Source organism: Oratosquilla oratoria, chromosome 21, assembly GCF_046742065.1.
Source record: "Oratosquilla oratoria isolate Oo_2021 chromosome 21, ASM4674206v1, whole genome shotgun sequence".
Classification (NCBI taxonomy): domain Eukaryota; kingdom Metazoa; phylum Arthropoda; class Malacostraca; order Stomatopoda; family Squillidae; genus Oratosquilla; species Oratosquilla oratoria.
The window spans coordinates 60,233,726-60,257,218 of record NC_134797.1 but is presented as its reverse complement, the minus strand read 5'-3'; the positions used below and the strand labels follow the sequence as shown (position 1 = coordinate 60,257,218).

General features: G+C 41.4%; 1 protein-coding gene across 1 annotated transcript in view; it reads right to left on the bottom strand.

The window, feature by feature from the left end:
- Nucleotides 1–23,493, bottom strand: part of LOC143036977 (uncharacterized) — a 69,809-nt gene that overhangs the window by 33,357 nt on the left and 12,959 nt on the right. Inside the window, exons 3-4 of the mRNA XM_076205063.1 lie at nucleotides 21,102–21,218; nucleotides 9,380–9,597 (exon numbers count right to left, since the gene is read on the bottom strand). Of these exons, the coding sequence (XP_076061178.1) occupies nucleotides 9,380–9,597; nucleotides 21,102–21,218 (335 nt within the window). The remainder of the gene's footprint in view (nucleotides 1–9,379; nucleotides 9,598–21,101; nucleotides 21,219–23,493) is intronic.

Genomic DNA, 23,493 nt, shown 5'->3' with positions numbered 1-23,493 from the left:
TACGACGTGTCGTAATAATACTCGCATCATAAAATATAGTCACCGCTTATATCGATCGTTCTCTCTTTCACCCGCGAATTTTGAATACCACAGAGAATGGGATTCAGAGCACATTTGAGAGAATGTAAAAACACAGGGGCGACTACAATAAATATAATCAAGACGCCGATATGGCAGCCTCGCGAATACACTCGCTCCCCATGACGCCTACGTGTGCGGCACCGTATGGAAGGGGTTAAAAATGTTACATGTCTTGGAGAGGGGGGTCTGTAAGTCCTCCGAAGTCGTAAGTTCTCCGAGGCAGTAAGCCTTTCGAGGCTGTAAGTTCTCCGAGGGTGCAAGTCCTCCGAGGGTGCAAGTCCTCCGAGGGTCCCAGTCCTTCGAGGGTGCATGTCCTCCGAGGGTGCAGGTCCTCCGAAGTTGTAAGCCCTTCGAGGCTGCAAGTCCTCCCAGGTCGTAAGTCCTACGAGGCTGCAAGTCCTCTGAAGTTGCAAGTCCTACGAGGTTGTAAATCCTCCAAGGTAATAATTCCTCCAAGGTAAGTCCTCCAAGGTAATAATTCCTACAAGGTAATAAGTCCTCCAAGGTATTAAGTCCTCCAAGACAATAAGTCCTCAGTGGTCACAAGTCCTCAATGGTCGCAAGTCCCCAGTGGTCGCAAGTCCTCAGTGGTCGCAAGTCCCCAGTGGTCGCAAGTCCTCAGTGGTCGCAAGTCCTCAGTGGTTACAAGTCCTCAGTGGTCACAAGTCCTCAGTGGTCACCATGTTCCCTTGAACTGACCAAGAAAAATGTCCCTTGGGTGCCTCGGCCTCGGCCTAGGGGCGGAACCCCAACACGGGATCCCTATCGTGGGATTAGAGCGCGGAGCACTGTTTACGCAGCCAAGCCTCCGGCGAAGCCGGGGAGGGCGAAGCCCGCGGCTTGTCTAGTACAAAAAAGAATATAAGAAAATTAGAAAGAATACCTGTCTGGGGTATTGGCTGCATGTTATTGTGGCAAAATAGCATGCAGTTGATACTTTAGGGTCTATATGGGGCACCCCTATGGACCAGAGCCACACATCATTTTGTCTGTGATAGAGGAAAACTCTGTACATAGAAAAATGCAGACACTTTTATACTATGACTGTCCCTCCGTTATGCTGTCCCCCAACCCCTTGTTACTGTCCTGTACAATTTCTCTGAATATTCATTTCCATTTTTCACCTACCTACCCTTTGGTGGGGGAAAAGAATACTGCCACCAAGTATTTCCACTTGAGTCGTAAAAGGCGACAAAAAGGGACGGGGGATGGGATTAGGAGTCCTACTACCTGTAGCCACAAAAGGGGACATTCCTAAAAAAAAGAAAGAAAAAGCATAAGAGGGTCTGGGAGCTTTCCAACCAGTACCCTAAGGTTTGGGTCTTTTAATGTGCGTGGATGTGGTATAGATGAGAGTAAAAGGGAAGAGATAGGCAGCATGTTTGTGAGAAGAAAGATGGATGTACTGGCTTTGAGTGAAACTAAAATGAAAGGAAAGGGCAACTGTGAGTTTGGGAGTGTAGCTGGAAGGTACTCAGGAGTGAAGAGGGGACGAGGGAGAGAAGGGGTGGCTATACTAGTAAGTGAAGAGATAAGTAAGCGGGTAGTGGAATGGAAGGTGTCATCAAGGTTGATGTGGATGAAGGTGAAGCTGGGAAAGGAGATGTGGGTTTCTGTAAGTGCGTATGGGCCTGGTAGTGAGAACGTAGAGGAAAGGGAGACATTCTGGGTAGATATGAGTGCATAGAGGGATTAGGGAGAAATGTCAATGTAGTTGTATTGGGAGACCTTAATGCTAGGGTAGAAAATGAACCAATTCACGGAGTGATTGGGAAGTATGGAGTTCGAGGCAAAAATCGTAGTGGAGAGTTGATGGTGGAGATGTGTCTAGAAAGAGTTGATGATAGCAAATACAGTGTTTAAGAAGAAAGTCAAGCATAAATACACATGGGAGAGGGTGGTGGATGGAAGGGTGGTAGATAGAGCGTTAATGGACTATATAGTGGTGACCAGGAGTATGGTAGGAAGAGTTAAGGATGTACATGTTCTAAGGGGAGAGAGTGGGGGAATATCAGATCATTTCCTGGTGGAAGGTAAATTGAGAGTGGAGAATAGGTGGAGAAAGAGGAAAAGGGCAGAAGGTAGGGAGGTACTTAGAGTGAACTGCTTAAATGAAGAAAGGAGAATGAGTATAAGAAGTTGAGAGAGGAGTGGGAGAGAGTAAAGGATAGAGTAGAACTAGGAGTGGAGGAGGAATGGGGATGGTTCAAGGAGGGAGTCATAAGGTGTGCAAAGATGGTGTATGGAACAAGGAGGGTGGGAGGAAATAGAGAGGTAGTGAGTGGTAGGATGAGGAAGCAAAGAAGGGTGTAGAAGAGAAGAAGCAGGCATTCATAGATTGGCTACAAATCAAGACGAGGGAATCGTATGAGAGGTACAAAGTACCGTATTTTTCGGACCATAAGGCGCTTCATACCATAAGGCGCACCCGTAATTTGCTATTCTCCGTCCTTACATAAGGCGCACCTGGTCTCGTCATCGGATAATCATGAATATGCGAGTGCTTTCAGAACTGAGCATTTTCGTTAATGAGAAAAATCGGTTGGGATTTAGCAAAATTACAAAAATAATGATATATTTTTTTTTATTTTAGTCAGTGAAATCAGACCACCTCCATGGACAGTCTGCCCTGCCAATACCCCTAAAAAACAACATAAACACACTACGGGAATTGTGGGGAATTAATCCAACATTACCAGTTTTATTCCCGGAATTCTGTATTCACTTAAAAACACAGGATTACAAATGAAGGTAAATTTTTAGTTTCGACCATGGGCGCAATATAGTAATAGAAAATTAATTATTAGTTTTTTAAATTATAATATATCAACGTAATATGCAATTTTGTGAGCGGAAATAAAAAACAAAAAAGGTTCTTAAATAAATTTTGTAAGTAACGAGGTCGTGTCAGACGAATGGTATGCCATGTTTGTTATGATAGATGCCGACGTCGAAGAAATGTAAGGATGATAAATTTGTCTAACCTAACCTAACCTGTGTTTAATAAATCATTAACTGCAAATTAAATGTCATCCGGATCGTCCTCGTTGTCGTCGTCATGAGAGACGTTGGCGGGCTTTTCAACCACTCTCTCACCTTGTGGGGTATACAAAGTTCTTGCAGCTTGAAGGAATTCATGTATCTCCTCTCCATAACATTCCTTCAAGAAAATATACCTGGCGAGGTACTGTCGGAAGTACCGAGACAAGATGGCGTCCCGATCCTATGCTATCGACTTCGTTCATTAGCATATTTGCTTGTAGCAAGGCATTTTTTATTTTCATTTCCACCCACAAAATTGCATATTACATTGATACATTTTAATTTACAAAATTAATAATTAATTTTTTATTACTATATTGCGCCCATGGTCGAAACTAAAAGAATACCCAAATGACTACAGTCTGAGTGGAGCAAGACTAGACCAATACAAAATGGCTGTCTGTGTTGTGGACGCTATCATGTCATAGCCATGATAGCGTGAATGAATGCGGTGGCATGGACTCGAAAACTGTCGAAGTTTTCGCAATTTTCTTGTTAAGATACATGCATATTGGTTATAACTTGGTTGTAACTTTTGCTAGGACTATGCACTGTTCCCATCGGCAGGCTAGCTACGAAACGTGTCAAAATAGTACGTCAGTGTCCGAGGCATTTTTTTGCACTGAAGCCACATAAGGCGCACCTCACTATAAGGCGCACCACCCGATTTTGGCTGATTTTAAGGATTTTGCCCGCGCCTTATAGTCCGAAAAATACGGTAAAGAGAAAGGAAGTTAAGCATAAGATAAAGGAAGCAAAGAGGAGAGCAGATGTGAAATGGGGAAAGTGTATGACAGAAAATTTTGAAAATAATAAAAAGATGTTTTGGAGGGAAGTTAAAAGAGGAAGAGGAGGCCAATCAAGTAGAGAAGAAAAGATAAAAGGTGCAGATGGAGATATGATAATGCAAGAGAAGGCAGTGAGAGGAAGGTGGGCAGAGTATTTTAGGGAGTTGCTAAATGTGAAGGAGGATAGGGAGGGAAAGGTAGTTACAGTGGGAAGCACTAAGAAAATGAGGGTGATGAGTGAGGAAAATGGAGGAGAAATAGGGAAGGATGAAGTGAAAGCAACTGTTAAGATGATGAGAGCAGGTAAGACATCTGGGTTGGATGGATGCCATGCAGAATGTCTGAAGAAAGGAGGTACAGTTATGGTGGACTGGCTGGTGAGGTTATTTAATGTTTGTTTAAGAGAGGGTAGAGTGCCAGAAGACTGGAGGAGTGCCTGTATAGTTCCGCTTTACAAAGGAAAGGGGGACAAGTGTGAGTGTAGTAGTTACAGAGGGATTAGCTTGTCGAGTGTAGTTGGGAAGGCTTATGGGAGGGTCTTGATTGAGAGGATTAGGAGAGGAACAGAGGGAGTAATTGGTGAGGAACAGTGTGGTTTTTGGACAGGTAGGGGATGTGTAGATCAGATTTTTGTGGTAAGACAGATATGTGAGAAAGCTATAGGAAAAGGTAAGGATGTTTTTTGGGCTTGTACACCTCATCACCCTACTTTTACTCACATTTATCTTCATCCTACTTTATTTCTCCTCCATTTTCCTCACTCATCACGGCCATTTTCTTAGCACTTCCCACTGCAACTATCTTTCCCTCCCTATCCTCCTTCACATTTAGCAACTCCCTAAAATATTCTGCCCATCTTCCCCTTACTGCCTTCTCTTCAATTATCATCTCTCCATCTACACCTTTTACCTTTTCTCTACTTGATTCACCTCCTCTTCCTCTCTTAATTTCTTTCCAAAACATCTTTTTATTACTTTCAAAATTTTCAGTCATACTCTTACCCCATTTCACATCTGCTCTCCTCTTTGCCTCCTTTACCTTGTGCTTTACTTCTTTTCTTTTCTTTGTACTTCTCATATGACTCCGTCCTATTTTTTTTAACCAATCTGTGAAAGCTCGCTTCTCTTCTACAACCTTCTTTGCTTCCTCATCCCACCATTCACTACCCTTCCTTCTATTTCCTCCCATCCTTCTTGTTCCACACACCATCTTTGCACACCTTATGACTCCCTCCTTGAACCATCCCCATTCCTCCTCCACTCCTAGCTCTACTCTATCCTTCACTCCCTCCCACTCCTCTCTTAGCTTCTTCTTGTACTCCTTCTCCTTTTCCTTTTCATTTAAAGAGTTCATTCTAAGCATCTCCCTACCTTTTGTCCTTTTCCTCTTTCTCCATCTATCCTCCACTCTCAACTTACCTTCCACCAAAAAATTATCTAATAGTCTCCCACTCTCACCCCTTAGCACAATGTACATCCTTAACTCTTCCTATTATACTCCTATCTACCACTACATAGTCCATTAATGCTCTATCTACCACTCTGTCCCATGTGTACTTATGCTTGACTTTCTTCCGAAACTCTGTATTTGCTATCATCAACTCTCTTTCTAGACACATCTCCACCATCAACTCTCCACTACGATTCTTTCCTGGAACTCCACATTTCCCAACCATTCCATCAATTGGTTCATTTTCTACCCTAGCATTAAGGTCCCCCAACACCACTACACTGACGTTCCTCCCTAATCCCTCTATGCACTCATTTAAATCTATCCAAAAACCCTCCCTTTCTTCTACACTCTTCTTGCTACCAGGCCCATATGCACTGACAAAAACCCATATCTCCTTTCCCAGTTTCACCTTCATCCACATTGTCCTTGAGGAAACCTCCTTCCACTCCACTACACGTTTACCTATCACTTCACTTACAAGTATAGCCACCCCTTCTCTCCCCCTCTTCACTCCTGAAAACCTCCCAATTACACTCCCAAACTCACACTTGCCCTTCCCTCTCAACTTAGTTTCACACAAAGCCAACACATCCATCTTTCTTCTCACAAGCATACTACCTATCTCTTCCCTTTTACTCTCATCTATACCACATCCATGCACATTAAAAGACCCAAACCTTAGGGTGCTGGTTGGAAAACTCCTAGACCCTCTTATGCCTTTACTTTTTTTTTTTTTAGGAATGTCCCCTGTGGGGCTACAAGGAGAAGGATGCCTGGTCCCAATCCCCATCCTGTTTTTCTCGCCTCTTACGATCCAAGTGGAAATACTTAGTGGCAGTATTCTTTTCCCCCCACCACAGGGTAGGCAAAACAAGGAAATGAAACTCAGAGAAATGGTACAGGACAGCAACAAGGGGTTGGGGGACAGCATAATGGAGGGACAGTACCAGTATAATACAAGTACAAGTATAATAAAACCGCATACAATCACCCAAAATTTTTGGTCATGGTTGTAGTTCTCCTCCCAGACCCTCTTATGCTTTGATTTCTTATAAGGTAAACATACAGAAAGCAGGATCCAAAGTCCCATCACTCCATCCGATTTTGTCAACTTTTACAACTCATAAGGTAACCACTCTCACATATCTTCCTTCTCACAAACCAACAATCTATTCCTTTAATCTATACCACAACTATGTACATTTAATGACCCAATTACAGTGGTACCTCTACTTACGAAATTAATTCGTTCTGGAAATCGTTTCGTAACATGAAAATTTCGTAAGTAGAAACGCTTTTTACCCTATAAATGCCCTAATCGGTTCCAAGCCCCTTAAAAATCGGACATAAATTTTATATAAACTACAAAAATGCATCAAAACCTGTAACAAATACATGTTAGAATTAAATTACTGCACAATAAACATAAAAATGAGAGTTGTACATAATGTAAAGAATAATTTTTTTTTTTTTTTCATTTAATTTTTCTCTTGTTTTAACTGCTATTGTTGTCACCTTTCGCCTTCTTCAGTTCAGGTTCACTCTCAGCAGTGGTTTTTGCCTGATGTTTTGTAAAGAACCGATCCAAGGTCGCTTGCTTTTGTCGGCTTTCAATCTTTTGCAAAATGTGCAAGGCAAAGATCATCATAGTGAGCGATAGCCCGACTAGTGAACACTTTTTCTGGGTGATTCTTTTCAACAAATTCCGAAACTTTATAGAATTTTCCTAAAATGTCTTTTACTCTGGCTGTTGGAATAATGGCTGCCTCCTCTTCATCTTTACTTAACTCCTGCACTGCCGTGTGTTGCATTGCCTCCAACTCCCTCAGCTCCTCCGTTGAAAGCTCCTCATGGTGCTCCTGAATCAACTCGTTGATGTCCTCATCATTCACCTCAAGCCCATGCACTTTCCCAGCGAAACAATTTCGTCAACTTCAGGCTCAACTTTAACCTCCAACTCCACCTCGAACCCCTCAAAATCTCGTGGGGCAACAGCATCGGGCCACAGCTTTCTCCAAGCCGCATTAAGGGTACGCCTGGTCACCTCCTGCCAAGCCATGACGATTATCTTGAGGCAAAGACCAATATCGAAGTGCTGCTTCCAAAACTCACGAAGGGTAAGCTGGGTGTTTTCAGAGATGTCGAAACACCTCTTGAACAAGTGTTTCGTGTAGAGTTTCTTGAAGTTCGAAATGACTTGTTGGTCCATGGGCTGGAGGATAGAGGTGGTGTTAGGTGGGAGGTACAGCACCTTAATAAATGAGAACTCCTCCAGGATATCATCTTCGAGGCCGCGCGGGTGGGCAGGTGCATTATCGAGAATGAGGAGGCACTTGATGGGGAGATTGTTCTCCTCTAGGTACCTCTTAACAGCAGGGCCAAAAACCAAATTTACCCACTCAACAAAAAATTGTCTGGTAATCCAGGCCTTGGCATTGGCCCTCCATAGCACCTGAAGTTTTTCTTTTAATATTTTGTGGGCTTTAAATGCTCTGGGATTTTCGGAGTGGTACACCAGCAGGGGCTTGATTTTACAATCCCCACTGGCATTGGCACAAAGGGCAAGTGTAAGGCGGTCCTTCATGGGCTTGTGGCCTGGCATTTTTTTCTCTTCTACTGTGATGAAGGTACGGCAAGGCATCTTTTTCCAAAAAAGGCCAGTCTCGTCACAATTAAAAACTTGCTGTGCAACATAGCCTTCATCGATCACCAATTGTTCAAATTTTCGCACAAATTCGTCGGCCACTTTCTGGTCGGTGCTAGATGCCTCGCCATGCCAAACAACAGCATGAATTCCAGTCCTCCTTTTGAACTTCTGGAACCACCCACGCGATGCCTTAAACTCCTGGTGTGGTTCTTGCGCCGAAGTTCCCTCGCCTGCATCCATCTTTACGAGGTCATTAAAGATGGCGGACGCCTTTTCGCAAATTATGGTCTCGGTCACTGTGTCTCCAGCTATCTCTTTCTCCTGTATCCACACGAGTAACAACCTCTCCATCTCATTGTTCACTGCCGACCTCCTCTTCGAAATGACAGAGAGGCCTTTGAAAGGAGTCGTAGCTTTTAGGGCTTCCTTTTGTTTTAATATCGTGCCGATCGTAGATGGATTACGGCCATATTCTTTGGCGAGATCAAACAAACGCATCCCTTTTTCGTACTTTTCTATTATCTCTTGCTTTGTTTGTATGGACAAAACAACTCTCTTCTTCTCACCACTTTTCTCCATCACTTTCTTGGGGCCCATAGAGAATAAAAGTTAATACACACATGTAAAGTTGCAATAAGCACTAACAAAAGCTGACAAAAAACTGTCCGAACACTTTGTGCTTTACTGAATTTCGCTAGTGTGAGACTGAGGCTTCGGTGATCCTCGTGGGCCGACGGGAAAACGAAGAGGATTCTGGGTATACGCACATACACACAGAGGTCCCTCCTAGCCAATGGGATGCCAGGAAGATGCTGTGCAATAGCCAATGGCAGAGCAGCTCGGACGCGCCACTTTCAAACCAAGATACAGGATGTTACAAGTATGTTTACGTTCGGTGGACTCTGGGAGCTGTGAGTAGCAGTGCGTATTTTTAAATTTTTGCCTTTCGTATCCTGAAATTTCTTTCGTAACAAGAGGCAATATTTTTCCGAAGTGTTTCATAACCTGAAAATTTCGTATATAGAGCCTTTCGTAAGTAGAGGTACCACTGTACTTAGGTTCTAGTTGGAGTCTTTCCAGACCCTCTTATACTTTGACATTTCATACGAAAAATATACAGAATACAGGATACCAAGCCCCATCCCTCTGTTCCATTTAGTTGCATTTTATGACATGCATGGCAAATACAGTGGCAAAATTCTTTTCTCCCACTACAAGGGAACTCATAGAAACCAAAACAAAAATACGACAATTCAAACCCAAATAGAGAAAACATATAGCATCACAAACTTCTACCTACTATTCTCCACATTCACCACCCCCTGGGCTACACTCATAAACTCCATCCTCTCAGCACACTAACACATACCATGTCACAATTGACCCAAGCTATTGGACACTCTGGGAAAGTAAGAGACCACCGGAGTAGTCCAGTTAGTCCATCCAACATGGTGAGTCCACAGGACCCAGGAACATTAGATATTATGAAGGTATCAATCTTTTTATCATCAATTTGTGTTGCATTCAAACCACTCCTATTAGTCCTGGAGAAATTATTCATACTATCATCATCTTGATGGTTGCTGCCTGGAAAGAAAATAAAAAATAATAATCAAATCAAATCAAATAAATAAATAATAATACTTTTGGCACAATTCATTCTTTTAACATAAATTATCTATGGAGCACATCTAATTATTCACATCACTCATTATAGGAAACAAAATATCTCAATTCATTTTTTATTGTTTACCTCACAAAGTGATGTCTTAGAAGGTTGTATTGAACACTACAAAAGGCAAATATCGAAAGTGGTATACAAATCAGGGTGAGTAATTTCACTGAGGAAATTGATCAGCGTGGTGCTAGGGTGAAACTAGAAGAAAAAGACAGTAACTCTACCATGGTGTCAAGTGGAATCACAATTGATGTGAAATGATTGATAACTTTACTTCCTTCCCATGAATCAAGATTTCTTGACCTAGAGCACAAGCTTGAACAATAAAAAAAAAGAAGTCTGCCTCAGAAAGCAGATATTGTTAAATTAAAAAAAGGGAAAATAAACTTCGACAAATAAGAGAAAAAAAAAAGTCTTCTTAATACCATGGAAAAAATTCTAGTTCAATAACAAATGAGGATAAGAGGGATACAGTAACTTCTAAGGAGATCATAGAACAGCAGAAAAGAGAAACTGATAAGCTAGAAGGAACAATGAAGGTTGTAATTAAAAGAGAGAGAAAGAGAGAAAGAGAGAAAGAGAGAGAGAGAGAGAGAGAGAGAGAGAGAGAGAGAGAGAGAGAGAGAGAGAGAGAGAGAGAGAGGGGGGGGGAAGGGAGAGAGAGGGAGAGAGAGATAATCTCTTTCAGAGATGTAGATGACAAGACTAATGTGTCACACTCTTTGGTGGGAGAAAACACACCAGTTCAATTATCAATACAATGGTTTCTGGATAAGTGCTTGTTATATCCCACAGTAAAATAAAAAAGGCTTACGATAGGGTAGACAGAAAGGCACTGTGGGAGGTTATGCAGATATATGGGATAGGAGGAAAGCTTCTAGGAGCTGTCGAGAGTTTTTATGAGAGTAGTAGAGCTTGTGTCAGGATTAGAAATGGAGAGAGTGAGTGGTTCGAGGTAAAGGTGGGACTTCGTCAAGGATGCATTATGTCGCCCTGGCTGTTCAACTTATACATGGATGGGGTAGTGCGAGAGGTAAATGCAAGGGTAGTGCGTCAGGGATTGGAGACGATTAAAGAAAATGGAGAAAAGTGGGAGGTGAGCCAGCTGTTTACAAAGGATTACAAAGGCGGAGCATGCCGACAGGAGACCTTTTGATCCATATCTAGGTTGGATGCAAAAAAAATCATATTAATAATAAAATAATAAATAAAAACTATAATAATGTAAATAACAAATAAAATACATAAATAAATGCATAGGTATAGTTAAATAATAAACAAACAGGTAAATAGTAAATAATAATAAATTTACATATAACTAATTATAAATGAAAATCAGACAGACAAATGATAACAAAACAAAAACAAATAATATAAGATAAATTATAATCATTACAGCATCTTGCTTAGGTGTTTATCTAAATGATTCTTAAAGCTTCGAACTGAACTACATTGCACTACCTGTGCAGGAAGTTTATTCCATTCATTAACTACACGGTTGGCAAAGTTGTTTCTACCTACTTCCAAATTGAATCTATTTCCGGACAGTTTGAGACCATTGTTTCTTGTCTGATTCTCATTCAATGAGAAAATTTTGTCACTTTTGATGTTGTCAATTCCCTTTAAAATCTTTAAGACCTGTATCAAGTCACCTCTGAGTCTACGCTTTTTTAGGGAAAACAGATTCATGTGTTTTAGTCGATTTTCATATGATTTATTTTTTATATTTGGAATCAGTTTTGTGGCTCGCCGTTATACTTTTTCCAGTCTGTCAATGTCTTTAATGAGATTCGGTGACCATACGGAAACAGCATATTCCAAATGTGGACGAACTAACGATTTATATAGCTTGTTAATGAGTGATGGACTTTTGAAATCAAAAGATCGTGCAATCAGTCCCAGAATTTTATTTGCTTTCTCAGAGGCTGAAATACACTGCTTGGATGATTTGAGGTCGTTACTGATAATTACACTGAGATCTTTTTCACTATCCACTTTTGTTAACGAATTTCCAAATAACTTGTAATCGTACTTACTGCTATTTTTACCTATGTGCATTACCTTGCATTTACTTGTGTTAAATTTCATTAGCCACTTTTCAGACCATTGCTGTAATTTATCTAAATCTTCTTGAATATCTTTTTGGTTTGAGTGATCATTTGCCACTCCGCACAGTTTTGTATCATCAGCAAATTTGGAAACAGTAGATTTTAGTCCATGGTCTATATCATTTATATATACTATGAATAGAAGCGGTCCAAGAACGGAACCCTGAGGAACTCCACTTGTAACATTTTTCCATCCAGAAGTTTTTCCATTTAAAACAACTCTCTGTTTTCGACAATTCAACCAATAACTAGTCCAACTTAATAGGCTACCACTTATTCCATGTAAAGCTAATTTAGTAATTAGTCTTTCGTGTGGGACGGTATCAAAAGCTTTTGCAAAGTCTAGATATATTAAATCTATATTGTTTCTTTTGTCATAATTTGAGATAACTGTGTTGTAGAATTCGAGTAAGTTAGTCACGCAAGAATGTTTCTGTCTGAAACTATGCTGGCTATCATTTATCAAACAGTTACTTTCTAAATGATGTTCGATAGCATCTCTGATGATAGTTTCCATTATTTTTCCTACGATTGAAGTCAAACTTATAGGCCTATAGTTATTTGCTTTCTTTTTGTCACCTTTTTTGAATATGGGAGTAACGTTAGCTAGCTTCCATTCTCTTGGGACATCTCTGGATATGATGGATTTCTTGAAAATAATTTCTAATGGAACAACAATCTCATTTTTTATTTCCTTAAAGATTCTTGGATGCCAACCATCAGGCCCTGGTGTTTTATTAACTTTGAGTTTGTCTATACACCTTTTAATTTTTTCTTTTGTTATATTTACCATAGTGAGTAAGTTTAACCTAGACTTTTCACAGGTTTCAGTTTGGAATTCACTTTGAGGTGTTTCATTTACGAATACCGAGCTAAAATAGTTTAAGATATTACACATTCCTTCATTTGAATATTCAAGTTGACCGTCAGCAGATAATAGTGGACCAATGTGATTCTTAACAACCTTTTTATCTCTAATGTAACTATAAAATTCTTTGGGATTCTCTTTGGATTTATCAGCGATGTTCATTTCGTATTGTCGTTTTCTTTTTCTTATTGTCTTTTTTAAATCTCTCTATATTGATACATAACTTTCATAATCATTAGATGCACCCGAGCACTTATATTTCTTATAAGCCTGTCTCTTTTTAGCAATACTTTTTTCAGTTTCTTTGTCAAGCCACTTTGGGCGAGCCTGATTTGGGGGACGTCTGTCCTTAAAAGGAATGTAAGTTTGAATCATCTTAGTGAGCGTATTTTGAAATATTTCCCACATCTGATCTACAGGTCTTTTGTTTAATTTTGCCTCCTAATCTGTAAGCTGAAGCTCCTGACGTAGTCCTATGAACTGAGCTTTACTGAAATCAGGTATTTCTATTCTAAAATTATTTAGGAGTTTGAATCTAACTAAGTTGTGATCGCTATTTGCAACAGATTCACCGACTTCTACATCAGTTACCATGCTTTCACGGCTAGTGATCAAAAGATCGAATAAGTTTCCATATCTTGTGGGCTCTTTTACATGCTGAATTATGTAATTGTCACCAAGAAAATCAATCAAGCGACTACCTATATGGCCATGTTCAAGGGTCATCCAATCAATGTCAGTAAAATTGAAATCACCCATTATCAATAAATCCCGGTTGCAGAAACTAGACAGTTCTTGAAATAACAGTTTGTCGTCTGCTAATAATAATGTCTTTGGCCTATATATTACACCTATATTCATTTTTTGTCCATTTGTTTGGGTTAACTCAACCCACAAACTATCATATGCATCCTGTTTCACTTTCTCTAAAACACAAGCATGAACATTGTTTTTAAAGTACAATAGAACACCCCCACCTTTCTTGTGGTTTCTATCCTGATGAAAGTGTTTAAATCCCGCAATATTAAATTCAGCTTCGAACTCTGTACCATTTAACCATGTCTCAGTTACTCCTATCATATCGAGATTTTCGCTTTTGACATATGCCTGTATTTCTTGAAATTTGTTCCTAATACTACAAGCATTTAAGTACATGGTTTTAAGAAACTCGTGATTATTTCTTTTTAACACAATATCATGTCTTACATTATCATTTTGTTTTTTATTTATACCTTGCTCTATATTATTATTTGGTCCTTCATTGACATTCAATGCCTCATTAACATTTCTCCCATCAAAATTAACATTTCCCCCCATCACGGACATCTGGTCGATCACGGTCATCCGATCTCTTTTGTACATTTTGTCCCCCTACGTCACCGTGATTCACGCCGGCCTCCCGTCGTTCAGTGACATTATGTCCGGCATCCCTTTCTAAAATTTTATTTTGTCCTCCAATGACATTATATCCTACCGTGATATTTTTTCCTCCACTATAATTACATCCCATCGTGATCTTTTGTCTTCCACTGTCATTACATCCTATCATGATATTTTGGCCTTCATTGACATTCTGTCCAGTATCCCTTCCTAAAATTATATTTTGTCCTTCACTGACATTATATCCTACCGTGATATTTTCTCCTCCATTATAATTACATTCTATCGTGATATTTTGTTCTCCACTATCATTACTTCCCATCGTGATCTTTTGTCCTCCACTGTCATTACATCCCATTGCAACATTTTGTCCTATGACATTACATCCTAATGTGACATTTCGTCCTCTAGTGACATTATATCCACTGTCATTACATCCTATCATGATATTTTGGCCTTCATTGATATTCTGTCCGCTATCCCTTCCTTGCTAACGACACTGCGCTTCTGGCAGGAACGGAGGAGGGATTGAGGAAGTTGGTGACAGAGTTTGGGAGAGTACTGTATGTGATAGAAGAAAGCTGAAGATAAATGTGGGTAAAAGTAAGGTGACGAGATGTACAAGGGGTGAAAGTGGCAGTAGACTGGAAGTGAGCATTAACCCCTTCCATACTGTGCTGCATACGTAGGCGGCATGAGAAGCAAGTGGATACACGAGGCTGTCATATCGGCGTCTTGATTATATCTATTGTAGTTGCCCCTGCATGACATACTCTCTAAACTGTCTTCACCACATTTTCTATGGTTATCAAAATTCACGGGTGAAAGAGAGAACGATCGATATAAGCGGTGACTATATTTTATGATGTGAGTATTATTACTACACATCGCATGTCTGGCAACTAATGCTGCCCGCGAGATTTTGGCCCGTACTGAAGAGGTTAAGGGAGAGAAACTGGAGGAAGTGGATAGTTTTAGATACTTGGGTGCAAATGTGGCAGGAAAAGGTGGAGTGAAGGTGGAGGTAGAATGTAGATTGAGAGAAGCGAGTAAATGCCTTGGTGGATTGAAGAGTGTAATGAGGAATAGACATTTGGGAATGGATGCTAAGAGGAGACTGTATGAAGGAGTGATTGTGCCAACACCACTGTATGGGGCAGAAACATGGAACATAAGAGAGGAAGAGAGAAGGAGTTTCAATGTGTTTGAGATGAGGTGTCTGAGAAGTATGATGGGGGTTACTAGGCTAGATGGAGTGAGAAATGAGGAGGTGAGGAGGAGAAAGGGGGTGGAAAAGGAGTTGGGAGATAGGGTTGATGAAAGAGTATTAAGACGGTTTGGACACATGGAAAGAATGAGTGAAGAAAGACTAGTAAAAGAGGTATGGAAGGCAGATGTGGAGGGAGTGAACATGAGGGGACGTCCTAGGATGAGGTGGATGGATGGGGTGAAGGGGGCTTTGGGGAAGAGGGGAATGTCTGTTGAGGAAGGACGGGAGAGGACAGAAGACAGGGGTGAATGGAGAATGGTTGTATATGGATGATGTTGTGATGCATGAGATGGAATGGACAGGGGGATGGGGGGGGTGAGGTAGTATGTGTGAGCAAAATTTGATGCAACCCAAAGGGATTTCTCCCCCTCTTCTCCTTTTATGCATTGGGGGGACGGAGAGGGGGGGTCGCCGATTTAATGAAGCGACCTTGCTGTGGATGTGCTGTGTCTGGCGACACTGCTTCTGACCCAGGGCAATGTGGTGCAGGGATGACCCGTCATCCAGGAGGTGCTAAGATAAGAGGGAAGGTGGAGGGGTGTGGAGTGTATTCAGGGATGGAATGGGTGGGAATGATTTTATGCCTTTTCCTTTTTGGCTACCTCCCTTGTAAGGGGGAAAAAGCCTTGGTATATGTATGTAAAATAAAAAAGAACATCACCAAAGGTAAAAAAAATGATGCAACAACACAAGCACTCTGGGGAAAGGGAAGTGTATTCTATCAAGTACCAGCCAGTACTGAATGCCTGCAGCTGATTTAGAGTTCCAAATTCTTTTGTGTTTTTCACAGAAAACATGAAAGTTGCAGATTTCTCTACCAGAAATATAGGCTTGATCAAGGTTTCTCTTTTTCAGCCAGAAAAGTGTGCACCCCATAAGATGGGGTGCACACTTTATTGACAAGTACTGTGTATGAATACAATTGGTAAAATTTTGCTATTTAACAAGAATTCTGCAAACGCCCACTATTAGCATACCCTCCAAGTACAATGTACACCTCTGAAGAACCATAACAAATATAAAAATACAGAGGAACCTTCACTTACAAATCCCTTCCATCCAAATCTCATGAACTGCCACCCAAACAAAAATAATATTCCACATATGAACCTTGGATACAAACACACCTCTATGCCATGCAGCCATTTTGTGCAGACCCAGTGTTACTCTTGCCTGCTTTCTTGCTCAGTAACACACTGCATGAACCAGGCAACACAAACATGGAGATATCTTGCAGTCTTTTTTTTTTTTCTTTTTTTTTATTATTATTATTGATGATAGCAAATACAGTGTTTTGGAAGAAAGTCAAGCATAAGTACACATGGGACAGGGTGGTGGATGGAAGGGTGGTAGATAGAGCGTTAATGGATTATGTAGTGGTAGATAGGAGTATACTAGGAAGAGTTAAGGATGTACATGTTCTAAGGGGGGAGGGGGGAGGAATATAAGATCATTTTTTGGTGGAAGGTAAGTTGAGACTGGAGGATAGATGGAGAAAGAGGAAAAAGACAAAAGGTATGGAGGTGCTTAGAGTGAACTCTTTAAATGAAAAGGAAAAGGAGTACAAGAGGAAGCTGAGGGAGGAGTGGGAGGGAGTGAAGGATAAAGTAGAGCTAGGAGTGGAGGGGGAATGGGGATGGTTCAAGGAGGTAGTCACAAAGTGTGCAAAGATGGTGTGTGGAACAAGGACAGGAGGAAATAGAAGGAAGGGTAGTGAATGGTGGGATGAGGAAACAAAGAAGGTTGTAGAAGAGAAGAAGCAAGCTTTCACAGATTGGTTACAAAATAGGATGAGGGAGTCATATGAGAGGTACAAAGAAAAGAGAAGTAAAGCACAAAGTAAAGGAGGCAAAGAGGAGAGCAGATGTGAAATGGGGTAAGAGTATGACAGAAAATTTTGAAAGTAATAAAAAGATGTTTTGGAAAGAAATTAGGAGGAAGAGGAGGCGAATCAAGTAGAGAAGAAAAGGTAAAAAGTGTAGATGGAGAGATGATAATGGAAGAGAAGGCAGTAAGGGGAAGATGGGCAGAATATTTTAGGGAGTTGCTAAATGTGAAGGAGGATAGGGAGGGAAAGATAGTTGCAGTGGGAAATGCTAAGAAAATGACCGTTATGAGTGAGGAAAATGGAGGAGAATCAAGGAAGGATGAAGTAAAGACAGTTCTTAAGATGATTATACCAGGTAAGGCATCTGGATGGATGCCATGCAGAATGTCTAAAAAAAGGAGGTACAGTGATGGTGGACTGGCTGGTGAGGATATTTAATGTTTACTGGAGAGAGGGTAGAGTGCCAGAGGACTGGAGGAGTGCTTGTGTAGTTCCACTCTACAAGGGAAAAGGGGACAAGTGTGAATGTAGTAGTTTCAGAGGGATTAGCTTGTTAAGTGTAGTTGGGAAGGCTTATGGGAGGATCTTGATTGAGAGGATTAGGAGAGGAACAGAGGGAGTAATTGGTGAGGAACAGTGTGGATTTAGGACAGGTAGAGGTTGTGTAGATTAGATTTTTGTGGTAAGACAGATACGTGAGAAAGCTATAGTTAAGGGAAAGGATGTTTTTTGGGCTTCTATAGATCTGGAAAAGGCTTACGACAGGGTAGACAGAAAGGCACTGTGGGAGGTTTTGCAGATATATGGGATAGGAGGAAAACTTCTAGGAGCTGTCAAGAGTTGTTATGAGAGTAGTAGAGCTTGTGTCAGGATTAGAAATGGAGAGAGTTGAGTGGTTCGAGGTACAGGTGGGACTTCGTCAGGGATAGGTTATGTCGCCCTGGCTGTTCAACTTGTACATGGATGGGGTAGTGCGAAAGGTAAATACAAGCATGGTGGGTCAGGGATTGGAGATGGATAAAGAAAATGGAGAAAAATGGGAGGTGAGCCAGCTGTTGTTTGCGGATGACATTGCACTTGTGGCAGAATCGGAGGAGGGACTGAGGAAGTTGGTGACACAGTTTGGGAGAGTGTGTGATAGAAGAAAGCTGAAGATAAATGTGGGTAAATGTAAGGTGATGAGATGTTCAAGGAGTGAAAGTGGCAGCAGACTGGAAGTGAGCATTAAGGGAGAGCAACTGGAGGAAGTGGATAGTTTTAGATACTTGGGTGCAAATGTGGCAGGAAAAGGTGGGGTGGAGGTGGAGGTAGAATGTAGATTGAGAGAAGCAAGTAAATGCCTTGGTGGATTAAAAAATGTAATGAGGAATAGACATTTGGAAATGGTTGCTAAGAGGAGACTGTATGAAGGAGTGATTGTGCCAACACCACTGTATGGGGCAGAAACATGGAACATAAGAGAGGAGGAGAGGAGTTTGAATGTGTTTGAGATGAGGTGTCTGAGAAGTATGATGGGTGTTACTAGGCTGGATAGAGTGAGAAATGAAGAGGTGAGGAGGAGAACAGGGGTGGAAAGGGAGTTGGGAGATAGGGTTGATGAAAGAGTATTAAGATGGTTTGGACACATGGAAAGAATGAGTGAAGAAAGACTAGTAAAAGAGGTATGGAAGGCAGATGTGGAAGGAGTGAACATGAGGGGACATCCTAGGATGAGGTGGATGGATGGGGTGAAGGGGGCTTTGGGGAAGAGGGGAATGTCTATTGAGGAAGGACGAGAGAGGACAGAAGACGGGTGAATGGAGAATGGTTGTATATGGATGATGTTGTAATGCATGAGGTGGAATGGGCAGGGGGATGAGGGGTGAGGTAATACGTGTGAGCAAAATTTGACGCAGCACGAAGGGATTTCTTCCCGTCTTCTCCTTTTATGCATGGGGGTACGGAGAGAGGGGGTTGCCAAATATATGAAGCAGTCTTGCTGTGGATGTGCTGTGTCTTGCGACACTGCTTCTGACCCAGGGCAGTGGACAAGGTGCAGGGATGACCCGTCATCCAGGAGGTGCTAAGATAAGAGGGAGGGTGGAGGGGTGTGGAGTGTATTCAGGGATGGAATGGGTGGGAATGATTTTATGCCTTTTCCTTTTTGGCTACCTCCCTTGTAAAGGGGAAAAAGCCTTGGTATATGTATGTATGTATTATTATTATTATTGACAAAGCCCAAAGGGATTTCTCCCAGTCTTCTTTTCTACATGAGGGGACGGAGAGGGGGGTTGCCAAATTAACCTCTTCACTCCGGGGCACATCGCACATCTGGCAGCATTAGCTGCCCGACGTGCGATGTTGCGTCATAATAATCGCATTATAAAAAATAAAGTCAGTGCTCAATCGTTCGTTCTCTTTTACCCGTGTATTATGATAACCATAGAAAATATGATGAAGCCAGTTTAGAGAGAATGGAGGTTATGTAGGTACGACTACAATAAATATAATCAAGATGCCAACGTCGGCATCATCGAGTACCCACTTACTCCTCATGCCGCCTACGTAGGCGTCACCGTATGGAAGTGGTTAATGAAGCAGCCTTGCTGTGGATGTGCTGTGTCTTGCGACACTGCTTCTGACCCAGGGCAGTGGACAAGATGCAGGGATGACTCGTCATCTTGGAGGTGCTATGATAAGAGGGAGGGAAGAGGGGAGTGGAGTATGTACGGGATCTAATGGGTGGGAGTGGTTTCTATGCCTCTGTCTATTGGCTACCTCCTGTGTAAGGGGGAAAAAAGCCTTTAGTGTATGTATGTACATATTACTTTGCCAGTGATACTATCTTACTAGTTCAGTATGGGGCCTAAGAAGGCAATGAAAATGAGTGGTAGTGGCAAAAAGAAGGCAATTAAGATTGAGTTAATGAAGGAGATTTGCTTGAAGCACGCTAATGGCGTTAGCACTGTATAGAAAGAACAAGTCAACAATTGGGGCAATTGTGATGATGTGTTTATGGCTGTTGATGTGGCAATAGGGATGAAAGTCTTAAGGAAACAACAGCCTGAAGTGAGGAACAGGTAGAGAAGCTGTTGCTTGTGCGGATAAATGAGAAACAATTAATGAATGATTGTGTGTCAGAGGCTATCACATGTAAAAAGCAAGGCATTTACATTCCAAGTTGTTAAAGAAAGAAAAGCCTAGTGTGGATCCTGTACACGAACCATTCAAGGCTAGTTGTGGGTGGTTCGACAAGTTCTAGAAGAGAAGAGGCACACCTAGGTCTCTTAACGCAACACTCACCAACCGCCATTTGGGTCCAGGGCACAAACCCACCTAGGGAACTGGTGTTTTATGTCCTGGGCCAATTCTCAAAGTGGGTTTATATTCCATGCCCAAATGTCCACACAAATGGCAGTTGGCGAGTGTTGTATGACACAGTGTAACCCATCCCCTGCACACCAAGAAGACCCACCAAGATAAAGTGGATTTCATTTTTCTTCCTCTTCCTTATAATAATATTCTATGCTTAATTATTATGGTCCCATTTGATATATATCTTTATTATTATTATTATTATTATTATTATTATTATTATTTTTTTTTTTTTTTTTTTTTTTTTTTAAAGAACATCCCCTGTGGGGCTACGGGGAGAAGGATGCCTAGTCCTAATCCCCGTCCCGTTTTTGTCACCTCTTACAATTCAAGTGGGAAGACTAAAGACTACACAAATAAGAAACCTTTATTACATAGCAAAAAAATGAGGGCTTTTGTCAAGGCTAGAACCAATTATTCATATTTCTTTTATTTCTTATGAGGAAATTAATTACCAGATAGGGATTTTTCACCATGCAAGCCACCTTCATGAACGAATCAAGTTCATAAGCCAAGGTACCAATGTGTACACTGTACACATTAAAGCAGGAAAACACATGACAACTGTAACTTACGTATCTGCACAACAGACATTTAAAACATACCTTGTATCTTTTGTTCAGTTTCATTTGTTGAATTGGCCTTATCAAAGGATGTGTAGTACTTCAATAGAACATTTCTTCCTTCAGACCTGCGATGAACTAAATACATACCATCAATACCTGTAAATTAATTCAACAACCATCTTCACTTTGGTCTAAAGTGCCTTGTATGGAATAAAAAATTCACATAAATATATATCTATATATATACATATATATTCACATACTGGTTGCAAAGTAGGACAAGAGAAACATATGAGAGGTACAAAGAAAAAAGAAGAGAAGTAAAACATATGATAAAGGAGAGGCAAAAAAGAACAGATGTAAAATGGGGGAAGAGTATGACAGAAAAATTTGAAATTAATAAAATGATGTTTTGGAAGGAAATTAACAGAGGAAGGGGAGGTGAATCAAGTAAAGAAAAGGTAAAAAGTGCAGCTGGAGAGATGATAATGGAAGAGGCAGTGGTATGAGGAAGATGGGCAGAGTATTTTTGGGAGTTGCTAAAAGTGGAGGAGTATAGGGAGGGAAAGGTGGTTGCAGTAGGAGCAAGTAGCTAGAGGCAAGTGATCACAAATGTTCTCACTTTCCAACTCATGTGTATTCACCTATAAACATGTGTATATCTAATGAGAAAACAACATACTTAGGTCCTGGAGCCACAGCGTCTACGTCGTGGGACCACCCCCCAACCCCAAGAGTTGGGGGCCAAACGGCGGCAACCAACCCTGGCCACCAGCTCTACGCAGGTGGCACCGATCCCCAAGAGGAGCTACGACTGCCTTGGGGAGTACCACAATCCTTTTTCTCAACATGCAATGTTACGTTTTTTTCTGCACCAAGGGGTGATTTTCCAGCGATCACCCCTCTTCTTCTACTTTTGGCCAGAGATGTAGAGAGCAATCCTGGGCCCACCACAAAATACACATGAACATGCTCTAAACCCATTACCTCAAGCAGACAGACAAAGGGCTCAGTTCAGTGCAATATGTGCAAAAACTGGGCCCACCTCACTTGTACAACACTTGCTGACACAAACCAATACACAAACACTTGGACATGTTCTACCTGCCCTCCAGTAACCCCACTCCCACCTCCCCAACCACAGCCAGCACCCTTACCCACTCCCAATTTCCCTTTGCCTTTATCCCCAATCAGTACTCCCCTTCCTTTGTCCCCAATCTCTCCTTTCCCCCCCTCTAACCCAGATCAAATACCTTCCCCATTAACACCCCAACCTCAACCCCAAACGGCAACATACAACACATACAGAACACACAACATCAACATATTACAACACAACATTGATGGTATTAACACGAAAAAACATGAACTCGAACACTTTCTTAAACAACACAACATACACATTGCAATTATACAAGAAACAAAACTAAGACACACACACAAAACACCATCATTCCATAATTACACCACCATCAGACAAGTCCGGACCGACGGCAATGGCGGTGAACTCATCACCCTGATTCACCACTCCATCTGTTTTGTGGACACAAGTGCCACAACCAAAATTCTCCTCCCTACCACAGATAACACTACAGAAATCCAATCCATTCAAATCCGCACAGGCAACACATCAACACTGACAATAGTTAACATGTACATTCCCCCCTAAAGTTCCAAACACCTTCAGACCTCAATTTAGCCAACTAGCCTCAATCCCCAACCTGATCATGGGTGGTGACTTCAACGCCAAGTCATTTGCCTGGTATATCGACAACCCTGACACAGACAGGGGGCTTGATATACAGACTCAGTTTGACTCATTGACTATCATGAACAACACACATAATCATACACATACCCCACACCAAGCCCTATACACTCCCTCCTCTCCTGATATCACCTTCTGCTCCCCCTGCCTAACCCCAACAACATCATGGAGAGTGGTTGGAACCCTTGGTTCTGACCACCTTCCAATCATCATCACCAACAAAACAAGATGCACCCCAGTTGGCCACAGACACACATACACCAATTACAAGAGAGCTAACTGGGAAGCTTTTACTGAAGAGACACAACAACATTTTGAAACACTTAACAGTACACCAATCACAAACATAAACAATGCTATGCACACTTTTAATCATACAAAACGCAGACAAGAGATACATCCCTAGAGGCAACAGAAAATCACACAACCCCAACTTCACACCAGAAATCCAAGGCCTCATCAGACAACGAGACACACTTGAACACAATACCCCCACACCTATCCCTCAAAACATAGCAGACAAAATACAAACACTAAACACTGCGAGTGCCAATAAAATACACAAACAAAAAACACAAAATTGACAACACTTTACCAATACACCTGATCACAAAACAAACACCAGCAAATTGTACAAAACACTCAACAGCATTACACTATCCA